We start from the raw sequence: 19781 nt of genomic DNA on the forward strand, positions 1-19781 counted from the left end.
GTACAGGGGCCGGGCCCTTCCTTCGGGCCACCCGGTGTCAAAGGAGGAGGTGCTCCAAGGCTCTGTCTTCCTACCTGAGAGCGCTCCAGGGCAGAGGCGCAGTGAGGGGCTGCTCCCAGGAGGCTGACTTTACCCTTTTTTGCATAAACTACTTTATTGTTGTTCAGTTCCGGGAGACCGACTTTAAACGGCTCTCCCTGCCTGGGCTCTGCCCCGAGAGGCGACCACCGCGGGGCCCGGAGCTGTGACCGACCGTCAGGACGGCAGGCGCCCGGGAAGGCGCTTGGTCAGTGTCTTCCCTCTCGCTCGGTGCTGCTCGGACTCGGCCCCCGTGAGCGCTCAGAAGCCACGGGGCCACCACGAGCCCGCACGCCGGAATCAGGTGCATCTGAACCTCACCTGCTGACGGGCGAGGCCAGTGTTTTCGGATCTCCTCTCTCCGGGGCTCGTGGTGTCGGCCCAGCCAGGACGGGAATGTGGACGCGGAAATGCCCACATCGCGTCTGTCTGGGGGCTAAGCCTCGACGCTGGGGAGAGGACGCTTCGTCTCTGACCTGCCATTGATTGTACACTAGGCTCAGCGCCCGGGGGCTGTGCTCCGGCTGTCGGAGGTGAAACAGCGAGTGTCTCTGCTCGGAGCTGCTGGGTGGCTGAGCGCCGCGGAGGGTTGTCCTGCAGACTGTGGGGCATCCCACAGCCACCCCCCCTGGCACAGGCGGGCGCCTTCCACGGCCCGGCTGGGGGACGGGCTCCCCCCGGACCTTGGCAGAGCCAGCCCCAGGAAGCGTGGCCCCCCCCCGGGGCCGGCGGGTCACCTCCAGCGTCCAGCCTGCGCAGCCCTCGCCCCGCTCATTGGCACACGCGAGGAGGGTCTGGCTCATCTCCCATGGAATTGCAGTGTCTTCGTTTAGATCAGAAAGAAAACTTATTTGCTCCCGAGACTTGCGTTTCTGCCGAGTCAGCCCTCCCGGCAGGGCGCACGTACAGTCGCACTGACCCACCGTCCACACGCTCCAGGTCGGCCGGCTGGTGGGCAAGTTGATATCACGCCTCAAAAACCCCCCTGCGATGCTGCCCCGTCTAAACATTGCCACAGCGTGCCCGAGGCAGAAGCATATAGACTCGTATGTTCTGGTGCAGTGAGTGGTCCTGCCGACAGCAGGCAGGACCTTCGCCGAGGCCAGACCCCGGTGTGGGCGTCACCAGGAACTGCTCACCGTGCACACTGGCTGTGCAGGGGTTCGGGTTGGCACGGTGCTGTTCCGTTTCCCGGCTCTAGATGGCGCTGGGAGGCACGTGACAATACTTGATGGAGCAGCTGAAAACCTGCGGCTGAAACCACCATTCCAACTAATTCATTTTTCTGCACATCCGTCCAACCGCCCTGTGTTCAACCAGGGAAAAGGGGGGCATGTCTGCTCTGGGCATCTGCTAAGAACGCAGAAATGCAGTTTATCCCCTGCTGGAAAGCAGCCCCCGGGAGGGGAGGTGACCTGGGAGGGTGACCCCTGCCCTGAGTGGGGACGAGGGGGTGCCTCTGGGGCCACCGGACGCAGGGGCCAGGGCCAGCGAGCAGCGGTTCCTTGTTGTCGAAGAGGGAGGAGCCTCGTGTGTGGCCACAGCAGCTAACGGGCTGGAAATCGGTCAAAAATAAACATGTTCAACCTGGCTGGCATAGCTCAGTGGATTGAGTGCGGGCTGCGAACCAAAGCATCGCAGGTTCGATTCCCAGTCAGGGCACATGCCTGGGTTGCAGGCCATGGCCCCCAGCAACCGCACATTAAAATTTCTCTCTCTCTTCTCTCTCTCCCTCCCTTCCCTCTCTAAAAATAATCTTTAAAAAAAAAGAAATATCAACTTTAAAAAATAAATAAACAAACAAATAAATAAAATAAACGTGTTCAGTCACTGCTCTTTTGCTGTTGGAACTTGCGCAAAATGGACGAAGCTGAAAGGCCTCTTTATGCCTCGGTGCTCTCTGAGCCCTGGGGGCGTGTGAGGGACCCCCGGTGGCCGGGTCTGGGACAGTAGCCCGGGGGGCTCGGGTGCAGGGAGGGGTGTGCTGCAGGGACACGCAGGGCAGGTCGGGGGCACGCCAGGACAGTCCTGCCGCAGCAAGGTCCTACTGAAGATTCCACGCCGGGGAGAGGTCAGGAACTTCCACTTCAGGAAGAGAACTCTTGTGACATGGTGTGGGGGGGGGGGACACAGCGGGGGAGGGGGTGCACATGGAGCAGCACGGGGTGAGGGGGCCGGCTGCTGGCCAGCGGGGGGCGCAGGTAAGTGGTGCCGACTCTGACCCCCAGGCTCTGACCCTGGAGCCCACACTATGGATGGAGAGTCCTCCACCCTCCTTCCCCAGGCCGAGGCGCCAGCAGCTCCCCATCCGTGTCCTCTCGCCCTTTGGGGGGCCCCCACCTAGCCATCTTCCCCTCGCTGTCCCGTCGTCCTCTCCCTGTGTCTTTTCCGGCTGTGAAACCGCTGTCCTGGGTCAGGATGGAGGAGCTGGTGATTCTGCATTAAGAACACTGAAAGCACCTGCGACATAATGACTTCTCACCTAACGTCTTGGTTTGCCAGAGGAATCTGACCATCACGTGAGGGATGGCGGGGCGAGGGAACAGGGTCTGAGGGGGTCTCACCGGGTGAAACCGAGAGGTGGGCAGGGCTCCGCCCCCCAGGGGCTTCAGGGAGGGTCCGTCCAGCCTCCTCAGCTCTTGGCTTCCGTCTCCGACTTCAGAGCAAGAGACGGGCCACAGCTGCCCTTCTGCCTCCGCCCCAGCCAGGAGGGACCCTCGTGACAGCACCGGGACACCTGCACACCGGGACACCTGCACACGGGGACACCTGCACACGGGGACACCTGCACACCGGGACACCTGCACACAGGGACACCTGCACACCGGGGACACCTGCACACGGGGACACCTGCACGCCGGGACACCTGCGCAGGGGGACACCAGCACACCAGGACACCTGCACACGAGCACACCTACACACCGGGGACACCTGCACACAAAGACACCTGCGCAGGGGGGACACCAGCACACCAGGACACCTGCACACCGGGGACACCTGCACACGGGGACACCTGCACACCGGGACACCTGCGCAGGGGGACACCAGCACACCGGGACACCTGCACACTGGGGACACCTGCACACAGGGACACCTGCACACCGGGACACCTGCGCAGGGGGATACCAGCACACCAGGACACCTGCACACGGGGACACCTGCACACGGGGACACCTGCACACCGGGACACCTGCGCAGGGGGACACCAGCACACCGGGACACCTGCACACGAGCACACCTGCACACCGGGGACACCTGCACACGAGGACACCTGCACACTGGGCCACCAGGCCACCTGGACACTGGCAGGTCACTTCCTCTCCCTACTGGGCAAAGGTCAGCCGATCAGTGCCTCCTCCCACCTGCCACCCCACCCCGCCTGTCCCACAACCTGACACAACACCTGCTCCAGGTGTGAGGCCGTGAACTTTCCTGGGGACCATCCCTGTGCCAACAGTGCCCCCCGCCCCAGAGCTGCCCACACGGAGGCCGCCCCCCGAGGCTCCGGGCGCAGAGCCGGTGTTGGCACGGGGACCGCAAGGCGAAGGCACCGCCGGAGACCGATGCAGACCCGTCCCCAGACTCCCGCCTGCGGTGACAGTGGAGCTCCTCGGGCAGAGGCCGGAGCAGCGGACGGGAGAGCCTGCTGCCCCGGGGTTCGCTGGAGTTGGTTCATTTTTGTTGTGTCGTGTTCGCAGTCAGAGAGGTCTGAGAGGGTTGGAGGAGCTGGGCTGCGGAGGAGGGAACGTTGAATGAAAATGAGGACATCCCATCCCAGGCCCTGCGCACCTCTGAGAGGCACGGACCAGCTGCCCCAGGGACGCAGGGCACACAGGGCACACAGGGAGAGGCCCTGTCCCTGCAGAGCACGACCCAGAGCCAGACAGACCTCCCAGTCACCCCACTGCTGAGGCTCAGGTGACCTCGATTCCCGTGTCCCTGCCCCCGTGGCGTCAGGAGCGGGCAGTGGCTTTAGGCCCAGAACCCCGTCCAGAGCGGCTTGTCAGAAGCTGGACGCCTTGTGCTGTGGCCTCTCGATGTCCCCAGGGGCGGCAGCGGGCAGAGCCAACACCAGGGACATCCCCGAGATCGCAGCAGGGCCACCCCCTCGGTTCACGCCGACGGCTGTGGGACCGGGGGACGTGCGACAGTCCCCCAGCTGCTTTCAGAAACCCTCGGAACGGCCCTGTGGAGGACCCCCTGCAAGTTCCGGCCCGCACTTCGCACTGTGCTGTCACTGGGAGCAAAGAGTTGCGCGCACTTAGCGCTAAGTAATAGTGATGGCGGAGGTCAGAGCTGTTGCAAGCAGCAGGTCGGGACAGCGGGGTCTTCAGCCCGGGCCCTGCACCGCCCCCCACCGGCCGCTCGCTCGCTCGCTCCTGCCCGACCTCTGAGTTCCAGTCCCCTCACCGCTCGGTCGGGCCGTGGCCTGCGTGACTCACAGCGTGGCTGTGGGGACTGCGTGCATACCAACGCTACCGACAGTGCCTGGCAAACGAGCGTTCGCTGTGTGTAAACGTCTGTTGTCTCGGTCTGGGCGTGTGGCCCATGACAGGATGGTCCCAGGCAACCTGTCGCTGACGGGGAGCAACGGAGCTCCTCCTGCAGACGGTGGGGGGGGGGGCGCACCGGACCTCCTCGTGAGGCACTGATAACTCAGGAAGGGCACATGAGCTCGTTCTGGTGGGGCACGCAGCGTGGCCTTTCGTGGGAGCACGTGGACGGCTCCGAGGGCCACGTACTTCCTGCGGCTGAGCCCCGGGAGCCAGGAGTGTGCCAGGCCCCTCATGCCCACCCACGAACTTGACTCACTCCGTCATAAGGACAGACCCCGCAGAAGACCGCAGCGAACTTGGGGGGTGGGGGGACATCAAACACAGCACAGGGCCCCAAGTCAACTCCCGCTTTTAAGAAATAAAACTTCTTCCCACCGAGCCAGGAGGGTGTGACCGTGAGGACGCAAGACGGCTTTTCTCAGGAGAGTGACGGTGAGCCCGGGAGGGGCTGTCGAAAGAGGCGGCGGGCGCCCGCTCATGCGGCCTCAGTAGCAGAACTGGGATCTTGGACCAGAAATTATAAAGCTACGGATTTCAGGACAGTTTTCATAGAACTTTCTGGCAATGAGGGCCCCAAACAGCAGCCTGGCTTACATCACGGGAGTGTGTCCCGCACCCCCAGAGAGGAAGGAAGTCGGAGGACCCCCGGTCCCACCCCCGGGTCACGATTTCCCATGGACAAGACTGAATCACCCACAGGGCCTCGGACACGGGGCGTTCCGCTGTGGCTGCCGCCGTTGCTGTCCTGGGCACAGGTCAGGCACCGTGCAGCGGGTTCTGTGGGCATGCATGAAATTCTCTGCTGAAGCGTGTGCCCTCCCCCCGTGACGGAGCGGTCAGCGGGCCACACACACAACGGGCTCTGCAGCGGCAGACGCCTGGCTGCACGCACGCCGTGACCGGCAGACGCCTGGGGCGTGACGTTTCAGGTCAACTTTGAATTTACTCCCCAGTCACTTTCCTTCCTCTGCTGAGCACCTGTCGAGGGAGCCCCTGAGCTTGTTGGGGGAGCAGGCGGGGGGCTTCCATCTGACCCTGACGGTGGCCCGGGGGCGGAGGTGGGGAGATGCCGCCACCAGGTGCTGCCGGGCTCCTGCACTGTGGACTCGGGAAACGTGTCGAAGGCGTGACTTCAGGTCTACGACCGTGTCGTGTCCCCCTCCCCTCTCACGGCACCGTGACCGCGGAGGCCATGGTGACACAGAGGCACCGCCGCACGGAGGGGTGACAGCCACGCGACAGAGGCTCGGGCGACCTGACGGTGCCACGGCCCGACCGAGGGGCCTTCCATCCCCCCTGGTCCCCCTCCCTCCGCCTGCGATCCCCCCTCACCTGGGCGCCCGGACGTGTTGCAGAACAAACCCCAGTCTGACAAGGTGCCGCCCCCCACAGCCCTCGGGGTGCAGTGAGGCCGACAGAGGTCGAATGGGCACCGTTAGCGTCAGGTTCAAGTTCAGATCAGCCGGCCAGAAGGATCAGCGCCTTGAATTACCAAGTGTGGTCAGGGGTATGTTAGCTGGGGACGTTTACTTTCACACAGTGAACGCTCTGTACAGCTCACGGAGAAGGGCTCCAGCACTCACAGGGCTGTGTGCCCGGAGGTGCCCGGAGGTGCCAGCAGGGATGGAGGGCCGGAGGGTTCTGGTCGAAGGGCTGGGGACACCGCCCTCTGAAGGACGAGGCCGTGGACACCGCGTGAGCGCCCGCAGGTCCTCACTGCGGGAAACGCCGGTCTTCTTGGCCCCCAGTCTGCCTGTGGTCAGCCAGGGTGTGGGGAGGGGCTGAACTTTCCGCTCGGGTGGTGAATGTCTGCCGTGTGCCCGCCCGAGCGGCAAGCAGGGGTGTCCCCGCCAATGCCATTTCTTTAAGCAGAGCTCTGAACACAGAGCCACGAGTATAGCCCCCAAGGTGCTGCACAGCGAGGGGGAGCCTAGCACGTTCTTCGCTGCGGCAGGAAGAATCCCAGCCCTTGCAGGTCCACCTGCTGTGCTGCGGGCTCCTTCCCACGGGGCCCCGAGGGCGTGACCGTGCCCGGCCCCTGTGGGCCCAGGAGCCACTGTGGGAGCCCTGGCGCGGCCTCGGGGTCCCCAGCCAGCCCTGCGACCTGCGGCAGCCCTTCCCGAGGGCCACAGCGCCCCGCTGAGTCCCCACGCTCCCTGAAACCACAGGGCAGAGTCGGTGACTCACCCAGGGAGACGGAGCGTCCCTGTCTCAGCCTTTCCGCCAGCGCACAGCGGAGCAGGCGCCCCTGTCACTGGCGCGTGAACGCGGCGTCTCCTAGCAACGGGGCCTGGGGCGTCTGCCGCGGAACTTCCCGCAGCCCCTGCGCCTCCCGGGCCGCTGACCCCGCCTCCTACCTTTCCCGCAAATGACGGCACGTGACCAAGGAGGACCGTGGTGTTTTAAAAACTCTGTATTCAATTATTCACACGGAAGGGTAGCCATTAAAATTATGAACATCTCTAAATATAGTTCCTGTATCGTACATATATATACTGTATAGGTATAGTTACATATCGACAAGACTTCTCGCGGCTCCTAAGCGTGTGGGTGGGACAGAGGCAGGCCCCGCAACGCCACGCCCGTGCGGGCGTGCACGCCGGCCTCTCGGGTGACACGTGTATTTACAACTCGCCTTGGGCGATGGCGGACGGTTACTGCTCTACCGTACAGACACGACGGGAAGGGGCTCCTTTACATACAAAGACCGCAAATGGGTACATGAAAAATTACACACATGTACAGTATATATAATTTATAAATGCAAAGTTAAGACCTCTTTAAGTTATTGCACTTGTGCATCTTACAAAGATTTTTTTGTTACACGTATAAAATGTTTTTTTGAAATTTACTCACTCAACTACAATGCAGTTGGATATTGGTTCACTTGAAACTCTTTCTCCTTCCAAAACAGAGCCCGGGGGCACTTGGGGTGCAGACCCACTGCCTAGAAGCCGGTGTGGGGGCGCTGCCGTCTGGAGGCCGGGGACCCCGCCCCACGGGGTGGGGCGTGGCTCGGCGGGGAGGCGGCGCCAGCAGACTGTCGTCGGGGGCGGCCCGAGCCGGGCAGGCATCCACGTTCCTGCGGACGTGTGAAGAGAGTCGCCCTTTCTTTCCGGAAAGAGTCCAAGAGCTGCACTCCTACACATTTGGTAACTGTCTCACAGTGTCCGGAGGGAGCACGTCATCCCAGACGGGGCACAGGGTGGGTCTGGTAACAGGTGGGGGCGTCGCACAGCCCGGCCTTCTGCAGAGAGGCCTGCTGTCCCTTCAGCCGGCGCCCTAGCTGGACGCAGGTAGCAGTGACCGTGCACGCAGCTGCGGAGGGCAACGGTCCCCCACGTCACCTGCTCGGGCCGGCGGTGACGGGAACAGGGCTGCGGCGCCTGCCCCAGCACGGCATTGTGGGTGGGCTGGAGCCCCGGAGCGCACACGTTTGAAACTTCCGTTACAACACCAGCAGCGCAGAGGGTCCCCTCTAACTTCTGCGGACTGGCCACACCTCCCAGGCAGGAGCTGCAACCGGCCCGGGCACCCGACCTCTCCACTCCGCCGCCTGCCGCGTGCATGCCAGGGGCCCGGCTGGGCCTGCGGGTGGGCAGGCGCCCGCCCCGCCCTGCCCCGCCCCCGCGGGAAAGCATGGCCCCAGGGGGGAAGAGACTTAGCAGCCGAGTGAAGAGAACGATGCTGCTTCAGAGTTTCAACGTGTTTCTCGGGAAGCATCTGTGTGTTTCTCTTCGCTCCATCTTTTAACGATTTACAACCAGAACGGGACTGGTTCTTGTCACTGTTTTTATCATCACGGAAATGCATCTAACGCTTCCACCAATCAAAACGTCCAGTTTAAAAAAAAGACAGAAAACAAGAAGTGTACGCACTGGACTGGGGAGCACGAATCGATGAAAACTTAGGACGAGTCTTTAAAGAAACTGGCGAAATGAGTATCAGGAGAAATACTGATGCAAACGGGCCGCCGACAAGCCCGGGCGGGAAGACCGCCGCATGCTCGGCTGCTTGCGTCTCGCGGTGGCTGGAAACTCAGACTCACACTCGCAACGGAGGGGAAATGCTATGTGGCTAAATCAACGTCTGCAAAGAATCAAAGCCTAAGTCAGCAAAGTGCAGAAAGCAAACGCATGTCAGAAATATATAAAGATAGAAGCGGTTTTCAAAGTCGAAACCATGCGCGGGTGCCTGGAGCCCGACCACGCCGGGTCGCCGCCAGTCCCAGGTCCGGGAAGGGCAGGACGAGACTGGGCGTTCACCAGCGCCACTCACGGCGGCCACTGAGGGTAACTGGAATCCCAGAGAGGGAGGGACCGGTCAGGGGACTGAGGTCCTGGTCATTTGACGCGGTGACTTCACCCAAAGATGGGTCCCTTTCAATGTCTTCGATTATAGTTAAGCAAGAAGAGCAAAATAAGAAATAGATGAAGATGAAAAATTACAGTATTTAAAAGAAAGGCACGAGCAAGGTATGGTAACTTAGTCCTATTTAAAGCTCAAACCTCAACTTCGAGTTCAAAGGCCGGAACGTAAAGCTGAAAACTACGTGTGTTGCTAAACACCTAGGTAGCAAAGGGTGTGTGTGGCTAGACTGCGTTGCGTACGAACACGCCTAGCATGCCCGAACATTCCAACGAAGCAAAATCCACTGAGAATGCACAAAAGTTTAAAAAAAAAACTAAAAATCATGCGAAAAAGAGGAAACCTACACTGAACGAGTCTCGTTTTGAGGGAGTTCTGCTCCGTGGCTGTGAACAGTCACCTCGCGTGGCCTCGTCTGCGTGAGGGACAGTCAGAGAGGAGGGGAGGTGGGGGCTTCGCACATGCCCCTTAGAAACAGCCGTCGCCGGGGCCCAGGCCCCCTCCCCGCCCCGGGACAAGGGCCTTCCCTGGCAGCCACTCTCCAGACCCGCCGCACCCCCGCCCGGTGTGCCGCAGTCAACCACTGAGAAGATGCCTGCATTTTCCAGAACGTCATTCCACTGCCCAAGATCCGTGTTTCATGTCGTCGGCGTGCATTTCCAAGAAAATTTCTAGTTAGAAAATAGGTTCGTCATCTCTGAAAAAATAATGGAATAACTGCATTTGGTAATAAAAACTGTGTCCATTATAAATCAGCACAACCCATGAAAATGTCTGGAAACTGAACATTCTACCAACACTGGTGGCTTGTTACCAGGTTTAGACGGAACAGGAAACTTTAGCCCAACAGAGAATACCAGCTTAACGAGCAACTCATCAAAACTTTTGGTGATAAAAACCATCTACCCTTTTAAGAAAAAATTTAGGAAAAAAATGAGAACACCACTATGGAGTTTGCCTGCTAAATATATCCACTGAAATAACAGAAAAATACTGCTCACTGCACTTTTTCTCAAAAGCAGATCATCGACTAAGTACCACCTTGTCCTGGGAGCACTTACTTCAGACAGACCTGTGATTCCTAGGTCAATCTGACACACGGTGCAGGCAGTGTTCATCGTCAGCGTTAGAATACAGTCCTCGGCTCAGACTTTGTCTCTACAATGACAGTATTTCACAGGACATCAACCAACCAACAAATCCACACACATTTTCAGGACACTGTTCAGAAGTCCATGGAGTACACCTGGCTACACTGAAGTAAAAGAACATTCTGCAATCCTCTAGTGGAACAGCGACCTTCGAATGCCATCGGACCTCGCGAGCTGTGTTCTACGGCAAGGAGCAGGGCCGGCGCGCCCTCCTGCAGCCGGCGCTTGGGACCGGCCGTCCCCAACGACACTCAGCCCTCGCAGTGCGGTCTCCAGGGTGACCCGCCGGCCGAGTTCGCCTGCCACTGAAGTCAAATTTGCTGGGGAAGTTTCATCAGTTTAGATGCCAAAAAGTATGAAGCTTTTAAAAGCTCAATTCTGTGAAAAGACTAACATGAAAGGGTACCGTCTGGTCAGTGTTTGGTCAAACACTATTACATGTTCCAACACGAAAAATCACTGTGTTTGAAGGATGTGGCTCATTTCTGTTTTTCATAGATGGGTTTGCTTCTCTCACACACGTGTTTGTGTCTACATGCATGTGTATGTCTACATACATGCATGCACACAGCTACGTGTGTGTGTGTATCTAGCCAGAGCGGTGTTTCTCTCTCTAGCTGGTGCACCCACCTCCTCCGGTGCAACCGCCACAGCACTGGGGGCTCCCTGCAGGGGAGGTGGCAACTTTCAGGAGCCCGTAAGGAAATTGAACACATGGTGTTAATTTTTTAAAAAGAACAATGTTTATGTACAGCTCTCTTTGCTGCAACATAAATAAACCCTGTTGTAGAAACAACTGATTGGTATTTGCAAAAACCAAGCTCATATGAAAAACCCTGTGTACAGTACTGAGTATGCAGAAGAATATTTTAAAATGTGTTTTATTGAAAGGATTATACCAGTTTCTTGCCACATAAAGAGTAGACTTGTGGTGGGTCAGCCTGTCACATGCTGAGACGCTCGGCTAATTCCTCCAGGTCAGGACTGACCGAAGGCCCCACGTTCGGAGGCTGCTGGGTTGTCCCGACAAGGCTCTCTGTAGCCACACGCACTGGAGCGTTACCACGCACCAGAACCACACTCCTGGGCTCACAGGGTCCACAGGAAAGGGTCCACACTACTACCACCTCTGCGTATGCTCTCAAAACGTTTACACTGGGGAGTGACACCAGCCAAAGTGACGCAAGAGAAACTCCCCAAACTACAGGTTCCTGTGCAGACTCCGGGCGCTGAGCCGAGCGGAGCAGAGTTCTGCTCTGATCGCTCGCTCTGGGCTCCTGGCCTCCCCTGCCCGATCGCCCGCTCGGGCTCCGGTCCCTCCCCGAGGTCCACCGGACCTGGGCGGGAAGACTGAGCGGCAGGAGGAGGGGCGGGGCGGGGCGGGGCGATGCTGCAGCAGGTAAGAGAAAAATTACAGAAGACGAAGTTGATGGTTTCATTTGATTTCAGGGGAAACGAATGCTGATGAAATGATTTGCCGAGTAAACCTTTCATTCTGAACGTGACTCTAAAATTCTGCCATGACGCGGAGTGACAATAGAAAGACATCATTACTCAAAATTCACATTTTTTTATCTGTAAGACTTGTCCGTTAAAAAAAAAATCATATGCCTTGCTTTAATTTTGTTCTTTATGCAAAATGACTAGTGAATTTGCCAAGACTGCAAGGAAAGATTTTTTAAAAAAATATTCTCTGACATCCTGTGAACCGACACGGGGACTTCTGCAGGCGACCCGCGCGCGAGCCGGCGGCTCCTCTCGGGGGCCAGGAGCCTGCCGCCCGCCCGCGGGGTTCGGCCGCCCACCTGAGCCCCCTGCGCACACACGGAGGGCCCAGGGCAGACGTCCAGCCCGCCCGGCTCGGAAGCAGGAGCCCGGCCCCCACCGCAGGCTGCAGAAAGGGCCTCCTGGGCGGCAGCCGCACCACCGCCCATCCCGGGGCCGGCCATCTGCTGCCACTCACGCCACGCACAAGCAGACCACACAGGCGCGTCCACGACAGTGATGTGTAGAAATCCCTATTTATAACCGACAACATCGAAGCAACACTGGTGCTGAAGCCAAAGCACGGCGTCGTCACAGTACCATTGCACACCCTCCCTAGAGAGACGCAGTGGGCAGGACCCCGGCCGCCTGCCTTCTGTCCGTCCGTCCGTCCCCTCGAGGCCCGGGCAGTGTCAGCCCGCTGGAAAGGGCCGGCTGGCGAGGCTGGCGCAGCCCCCGGATGCAGCTTCCCGGCCCCGCCGGGGTCCTGCCTGGACACTGTCTGGGATGAGACACCGACGAGGCGTTCGGGGAGTCGTCTGCGGGGCGGGTCTCCTCGGCGTGACCTTCTGGGTGAGGCCGGCATCCCGGTTTCCGGGTGTAGGTTCCCCCACAAAAATAAAAGTCAGAAAAGTCAAAGCAGTGGGACGAGCATCTGCAGGCAGCGCGGCTCGGGCATCAGTCGTCGATCTTGACGGGCAGCGTCTCCGAGGGGCCGGGGGCCGCCGGCTGGGAGGTCAGCCACACCGCGCTCTCCTCCCCGCGGATCACCTTCTCCCACTGGCTGAGGTTGTTCCTAGGAGACAAGATGCGGGGACAGTTGCTGCTGAGACGCGGCTTCTGGGCCACGTTCCAGCAGGGAGCCACCCCGCCCTGCAATACCGCTCAGCACTGGGCCGGCAGCACCGCCCCGCCCCTGACCGGCACCAGCTGGCCAGCCCAGCAGCCGCCCCTACCTACGCCTCCCTGAGGACAGCAGAGCTCAGAGTCCCCAGGGGAGCCTCAGACCACCAGCGCCTGGGGGCCCCTGGCCCCCGACGGCAAGGGCAGAAAGCAAGCTCGGGGAGAGGTCATTGTGAGCCGGCCAGGAGGAGTCACAAAGCAATGTGCCATCGGGTTACTGCCGGGACAGGGGGTCAGGGGACACTGGGAACAGCCAAGGCAACTGGGCTCCGTGGGGCGCCCCTGCCACATGGCACGTGAGGCCTCGCGGCGGACTCTGTCACATACAAACAGCCTCCGTGAGCTGCACCTGGGGCGGACTCCTGAGTCTCCCTGTCTCGGTAACACTGCACCTGGGCTCTGCCTCGGACTCCGGCCTCGGTGCGGCTGCGAGCCACCCCCGAGCTTCCTGCCCTTCTCTCTCCACGCCTGCGCTGCCCACGCGGGGGCCGCGGGGCTCCTCGGGTCGGGTGCCGGCCACCTGGCAGACCCGTCTTGCCCAAACTCCTGGTTACAGAGAGCAGGCGACATGTCGGAGGGGCGGGGCTTGTGGGGTGAGAAAGGTGAAGGGGGTAAGCAAGCAAAAAAAAAACCCCAAAACAAACAAACAAAACCCCACAGACACAGACAAGGGAACGGTGACTGGCAGAGGGGCGGGGCCTGGGAGAGGTGGGAGACCGGCGGGTGGGGGGCGGGCGGGGCGGGGGGCGAAGGGCGGCGGGAGGAGACCAGGCTCAGGGCGGCGAGCGTGCAGCACAGCGCACGGAGGACGTGTCCCAGAGTCACACCCCAGAAACCACGCCAATAAATTCAATGAAAATGCAAATGAAAGATGGTGGCCGGTTATGGAGACACGGGAAGCTGGAACGGGTAGCAGACGGCTCCCATTTCTTTGACGGGCAGCGATCCCCGTCAGAGAGAGAGGCGACCCCCCTTCAAGGCCCCCGCCCCCCATCCGTCCTAAGCTGAGCTCCCCTCCCAGGCAGCCGCCTGCACAGACGTCACTGTCCTGTCTTTTCACGCACGGTGCCGGGGGGAGGGGGGCAGGGAGGGGGAGGAGGGGGTGGCTGACTCATCTTTTTAAAAAGTCTTGGTCCTTTCCGGTAACTGAAGGAGCCCGTGTTCCTGACCCGGACGTGGCGCCTGAGCACACGCACAGCCAGGAGGTGATGACGGCTCGGAGGGGAGACTCAGACACCCACCATGGGGACGCCACAGGCCAGCCGCCCCCGCCCGCGCGGGCCGTACCTGCAGGCGCGCAGCAGGGGCTCCGTGGGCGGGAAGATCCGCATGAGGGTGGTGTAGCAGGGGATGGCCACCGCGTTGTAGAAGCCGAGCTGCGCAGACACGGGCAAGAGACACAACAAAGCAGTTAGTGAGCGCCAAGCGCCGCCCGCCCTCCCCGGGCACGTCCTGCTCCCCGAGCCGGGCCGTACACAGCCCAGGGCTGGGCTTTGCTACGGGTACCGGGGCTCCAGACCCCCACCGCAGGGTGCGCTTCAACATGCGTTGAACGCACCCTAGACGTGGAACCCAGGAACATTTAAACCACGTGGGAAAGGCCACTGTGAAACCCCAGGGCAGCATTCGACGACGTCTACTGAGAGGAGAGTCGGGCTGTGAGTCAGGTGCTGCTCCCGTCTCAGGCCAAGTGCGGGGTTCTCCCGCAGGTGTGCCCAAGCCAAGCCACCACGCCCGCACACAGATGGCCTCGAGGTGAGGAACCTCGGAGGGCTGTCGTGTGTGCTTGGCGCCCCGCCGGCTTCCAGTGCCTGACCGCCCCCCCAGACGGCGCTCACCCCCTCCTGCCCTTGCTCCGCCCCACAACACGCCCCACTGCCTCGCCACGCTTCTCTCTGCAACCCAGCTTCACCGTTTCCCAGCTGTGGCACTTCCAGAACACAGGTTAGGGAACATTTTCACCGGGAATTCCGGGCCACCGGCAGGCGAATGAGGCTGACTCTGGCCGGCCTGCGCAAGGGCAGGTGTAGGAACAGGAGTCCTGCTAGGCCCCAGGCCACCCGACTGTTGAGCTCAAGTAACTGCCCAGCAGCTGACAAGCATGGACACGGTACCTCTGGCCCCTCGGGGGAGGTGACCACCAAGCCACATGGCTCACCAATACTTAAAACAAAAAACTTCAATGAGATGCACCAGAGGACCTGGAAGGGTGCAATCTACTCCGTTCCTCCCTGCTCTCTCCTGCCGCCGGCTCGGCCGGCCCGGCAACCTCGGTGGAACCGTGTCTGTGCTTCTGTCTGTGACCTCACGGCTCGTGGAGAGGTGCCGGCTCTAACGCAGGGCGGCCAACCTGGTGGCGTCTCGGGGCCACACCGGAAGAAGGGGACTTGTCTCGGGCCACACGTTAAATACACTGCAACATGCAACCACAAAAAATGTTCTCAGTGATGTTCTAACTAACCTCACGACTCTGTTCAGCCACATGCGGCCCCGGAGCCGCAGGCTGGACACCCCTGCTCGCAGACCTCCTGGAGCAGAAGATGCCAAGGCAGAGATTATACATTGGGAAGGAGAGCATTTTATCAGTGTGGCAAAGAATGGTTTCATAGTAATCACAATTTAGCATGCAGTTGGTAAGATAAATACTGGTTGGCCACAGAAGGGGTGTATTTCAAACTCTCTCACACCGTAAGTGAACCTGTCATTTTGGAAAAACACAAATGCTTCTCGTCACTGAGTGACACCGGGACACAGCCCGACCCCGGACGACAGGCTCAGCCCCCTGCGTGTCCTCCTCTCGGGGGGACTGCTCAGCGACCCAGACAGGGAGACACGGTTTGGTCCCTAGCTTAGGCTGTGTCACGAGACAAACTCCAGCTAAAGCCACAAGCGAGTGGGAAGGGGTGAGACAGTGAGAGGAGAGAGAGCCGGCGAACGGCAGGACGTCTCGGGGTGGGGAAGCCGTCCACCTCGCAGCAGGGCCGGCAGACCCAGCGCCGGATGGGGGGAGGGTCTCACCGCCCACTGCACTCACGGGAAAGCGCCCTCCCCTGTGGGGGTAAGCCACTGAACTCAGAGCGTGTGTGCCACCTGCACACTCGGCACGCCGGGCTCACGCAGTCCCACGCGCCGGCTAGGGGCACGGGGCCGCCGGGCACTGAGGCCACAGCCAGGCCAGGGCGCAGAGGACAAGCACACGCCGCCATCTCCACGCCAGCACCTTCCGTGCACAAACGTCTGACCTGACAGTCAGTGAACGTAAATAAAGCAGGAAGGTCGGAGAACTTATTCAAAACCACCATCCTGTGAATCATCTGAAATCATCTCTACCCTGGAGTCCGTAGGGTAATTATTGGTCCATGACCAACTTCCTCGGGTGACATTAGGCAATTCGTGGTTTAAAAAGCCGTCATCCTGAGGAGTCTATTACGCCGTACATGTACACGTGGGGGATTAACAAGGCCCATGAACTCTCCAGACACAAATGATTAACATAAACTATGTATGTTCATATATATTCCCTGGGGAGGGACTAATTAATGTCCATTTACGATGAGACAAAACTAAGCATGGACTAAGATACTACACTTATTGGTTAGGAAAGGCAGACCCAGTCAAAATCTATCATGTTTCCCTTCCCGCCAAAATCTTCATATATTCAATGACAAAGTATTTTCTGCTTGTTAACAAAACATTCACAATCAGCCTCATCCATCCCCTCAATTTCGAGTCAAACAGCGCACCTGCGCACTGCCACTCCGTCTGGAGGGGCTGCGACACCCTGGTTTCCGGGGGCCTCAGCGCCGCACTCCAACTGCCAGCCCTCCGGTGACACCACGGCCGGCCACACCCTCAGCTTCCTGGGTCACCGGCAGCCTCGGGGACCAAACCGGAGGCTGGAGATACCCCTGGGAAGCAAACTCCCCGTCGGAGCCCACGCTCCCGCCGCCACCAGCGAGACCCCCCCGAGAGCCCCGAGCACGGGCAGGCGCACTGCCGTGGGCGCGAGCACGGCCGAGGGGCGGCGTCCGCCGGGGCTCAGCCCCTCCCAGAGGAACCCCAGGGGCCTCCACACCCAGGGTCAGGCCCGGGACGGCCCGGGCACCGCTCGTAAAACCCAGGGTGGGGCTGCTCGTCCTTCCCGTGGGACCGAGGACCACCTCACGGCTCGGTTCCTACCTGGCCCTGGGGGACCTCGTTCCTCTTGTCCCTGTCCATCATAGGGATGGGCTGAATCCCCAGCTTCTTCATCTCGTCGCCCTGCAAGAGGTGGGGACAGTCGTGTGTTCTCGGCTCATCGACAGTGACACAAGTGGGGCACCCGAGAGTCCTTCCCTGGATCTCCAAACTTTCTGGGAAACGAGGTTTGTTTTGGCCGACTGACACAACAGGAGGTCCAAACAACGGTAACGTGTCATCACTTGGTTTTTACCCGCAGTCCCCAGCACGGAACGCCCAGAAACCCGGCTGACCCCCTGGGTCCGCGTGCGGGAGTGAGGAGTCCCGGGGAGAGGGGACACGGGGAACACACAGTGAAGAGAAACGAGAACAAAACACGGAACGACTTCAAGAACTTCCCCCCTTGCTTCTAAATGATACCCCCTGCGCTGAAGTGGGTGCAGCTAGGCGCTGGGGCTGCCGACCCGGCCTGTGCCGGTGAAGGTGCGGTGTAAGTGGCCACGCGCACCGTCCAGGGCGGCACTACGGGCGTTCACCGGAGATTCCCTGTGTCGCAGGCGGGGCCCGGTGACCTACACGCCTTCTGTCCCCCACGTCCCACGGAACACGCTGCATTCAAGCTGCCTTTCCGTGTGCAGGGCCCTGGTTCAGGTGGGCTCATTCGAACCCCAGGATGCGATTCCACTCACTCATAACTCAGAAAGTAAATTAAGGAGTAAGACCCACACTTCTGGTCACTTAGAGAACTCCGTCAAGAAAAGGCGTTCAACAACAAGTAGTGTGCATGTCAGGAGCATCACGAACTGGCCGCGGACTGGCTGGCCAGCCCAGTGACCCTGCCCGTGGCGCACGACAGCAAAGCTCTGGAACGCCTAACCGCAGGCGTGCGCAGCCGCGACGCTGGGTCCCTCGGGACACCCGCTCGGTGCCCACCCCACGGGAGACGGGCAGCAGTGACTTCCGAGTGAGGGAGGGCCAGGCCCACTGCTGGACAAGGGACACCACCGCACTGTCACCCGGTGACACCGTCCCCGGGCTCCGCGGGTGAGACCTGAGAACTCACACCCGCGTCGGAGCCTGTGGCAGCGACAGGCGGCCTCACTTTTTACCTGCGTGAACGCTCCACCCGTCACTGCGGCACCGACTGTAGTTTCTGGGACACCGTGTCACGTGAGCAACACGCGGTCACTGCATCACCGATACGTGTACCCTCTCCCCTTCCCCATGTCTCCGTATGATCCAACTCGCAGAGAAACCACGGACCTACCTCAGCCCAGAACTCCGCGTATATGTCGTTTGCCGTCAACTTTGTAACCGGCCACAGCTTGGTCACAGAACAAAGGTCGCAGGCGGTCATCATCAAGCCGATGACGCGGTCCCTAGAACACAGGAACGCAGACCTGGTCAGCGCCTGCGCGTCACGCCGAGGCCCTGCAGGGCCAGGGGCGAGGCGGGGGCGTGGGGGCTGCGTGTGACCGGCCCCGCCCTGTGACCGCAGGCGGGTGCCCCGGGAACAGTCAGCACCGCTGATGCTGATGCGACCAGACAGAGCGCTCGGTGCATTCGTGATGTCGTGGTTTCTGAAGCTCTTCGTGGTTCAAAGGGAGAACGTTTATTTCTGGGTTCGGGCCCCTGGAGGAACAGGTGTGTTATCTGTTTGCTCCACAGGTAAATTCACTTAAACAGAAAGAGTAACATGAAAACCACTCTTATTCTGTTTACGAATAATTATTTCACGACATTGAAATCATTCAAACTCATTCGGTCTATCTTTACCAAAAAAAACTGGCTAACTATTCTAGTAATCTTTATCTCATAAATATTCCGTACATCATAAATGTATGAAACAAAAAAACACGTTAGTAACTAACTGGACTCTGTGACTCGCCCGGGACCCACGCTCAGGCCGGGGACGGCTCCACAGGGCGCGGCCTGGGGTTGGGGACACCAGGAACCAGCCATCGCCTAGAGCTCGCCGCCACACTGCCTGGACAAGACAACTACACAGCACTTCCTTTACTCCTCGCCAGTAAGTCAGTCAACTTACATGACATACTTCTAATAAAGAAAGGCACTAATTTTTTACTCTTTAATGACAAATTAGTCACAACTTTTCCAGGTCTGTTTCTAAGTTGTTTAAAGGATTTTTCAGGTCTTTAACGTTATATCTTTGACGAGCCCTCCCTCTGTCTGCATTAAGGGAGGTCTCTGGAGGAAGAGGGGCCCGGGAATGTCTCGGAAGGGCACAGGTGTTTCCTGGGACTCAGTCAAAACAAAATAATAAATGGAACTCGTATCTCTGGGGGCTGCCATGACCACAATCTCTGGAAAGTAAATGAAAGATGAAGGTCTTAGCAGATACGGATGATACATTTCAACAGTCACAGTAATTACACAGTATGATCACGGTTAAAAATCAGACAGTTAGTGTTCAGACGGCTTACGGAGTCCCAAGAGTTGGTCAAGCTTATATAAAAAAATAAATTCAATTCAGTGGAAAAATGAATGATTAATTAAGTGGTATTGATTCAACACATCCGGAAGAAATAGTTATATTCATAAAACTGTAACTCCAAAAGAATTAAGCTCTAAAATAAGAACTAAGACTCTATAAATACACAAAGAAAAACTTAAGTACTTGTCACCTAACCTGAAAGACAAGGAAGGCCTTCCTTAGTAAAACAGGAAACAAGATTTGATAAAAAACGACAGGCATGGCCTCACGTCTGAAATTACATGTATTTGTATTCAAAAGAAAATCTGGACAAGGGGAGCAAAAGAA

The 19781-nt window shown here is 59.3% G+C and overlaps 1 protein-coding gene across 2 annotated transcripts in view; it reads right to left on the bottom strand.

Moving 5' to 3' along the window:
* Window positions 1–8286: 8286 nt before the first annotated feature.
* Window positions 8287–19781, bottom strand: part of PDE10A (phosphodiesterase 10A) — a 327948-nt gene continuing 316453 nt past the window's right edge. For both annotated transcript variants that reach the window (XM_045844196.1, XM_045844195.1), the window contains 4 exons: window positions 18267–18378; window positions 17000–17080; window positions 14108–14196; window positions 8287–12713 (listed from right to left, as the gene is read on the bottom strand). In XM_045844196.1, the coding sequence (XP_045700152.1) occupies window positions 12596–12713; window positions 14108–14196; window positions 17000–17080; window positions 18267–18378 (400 nt within the window). In that variant the 3' untranslated portion in view covers window positions 8287–12595. The remainder of the gene's footprint in view (window positions 12714–14107; window positions 14197–16999; window positions 17081–18266; window positions 18379–19781) is intronic.

This window comes from Phyllostomus hastatus, unplaced genomic scaffold, assembly GCF_019186645.2.
Source record: "Phyllostomus hastatus isolate PE091 unplaced genomic scaffold, TTU_PhHast_1.1 phas_contig_40, whole genome shotgun sequence".
NCBI lineage: Eukaryota > Metazoa > Chordata > Mammalia > Chiroptera > Phyllostomidae > Phyllostomus > Phyllostomus hastatus.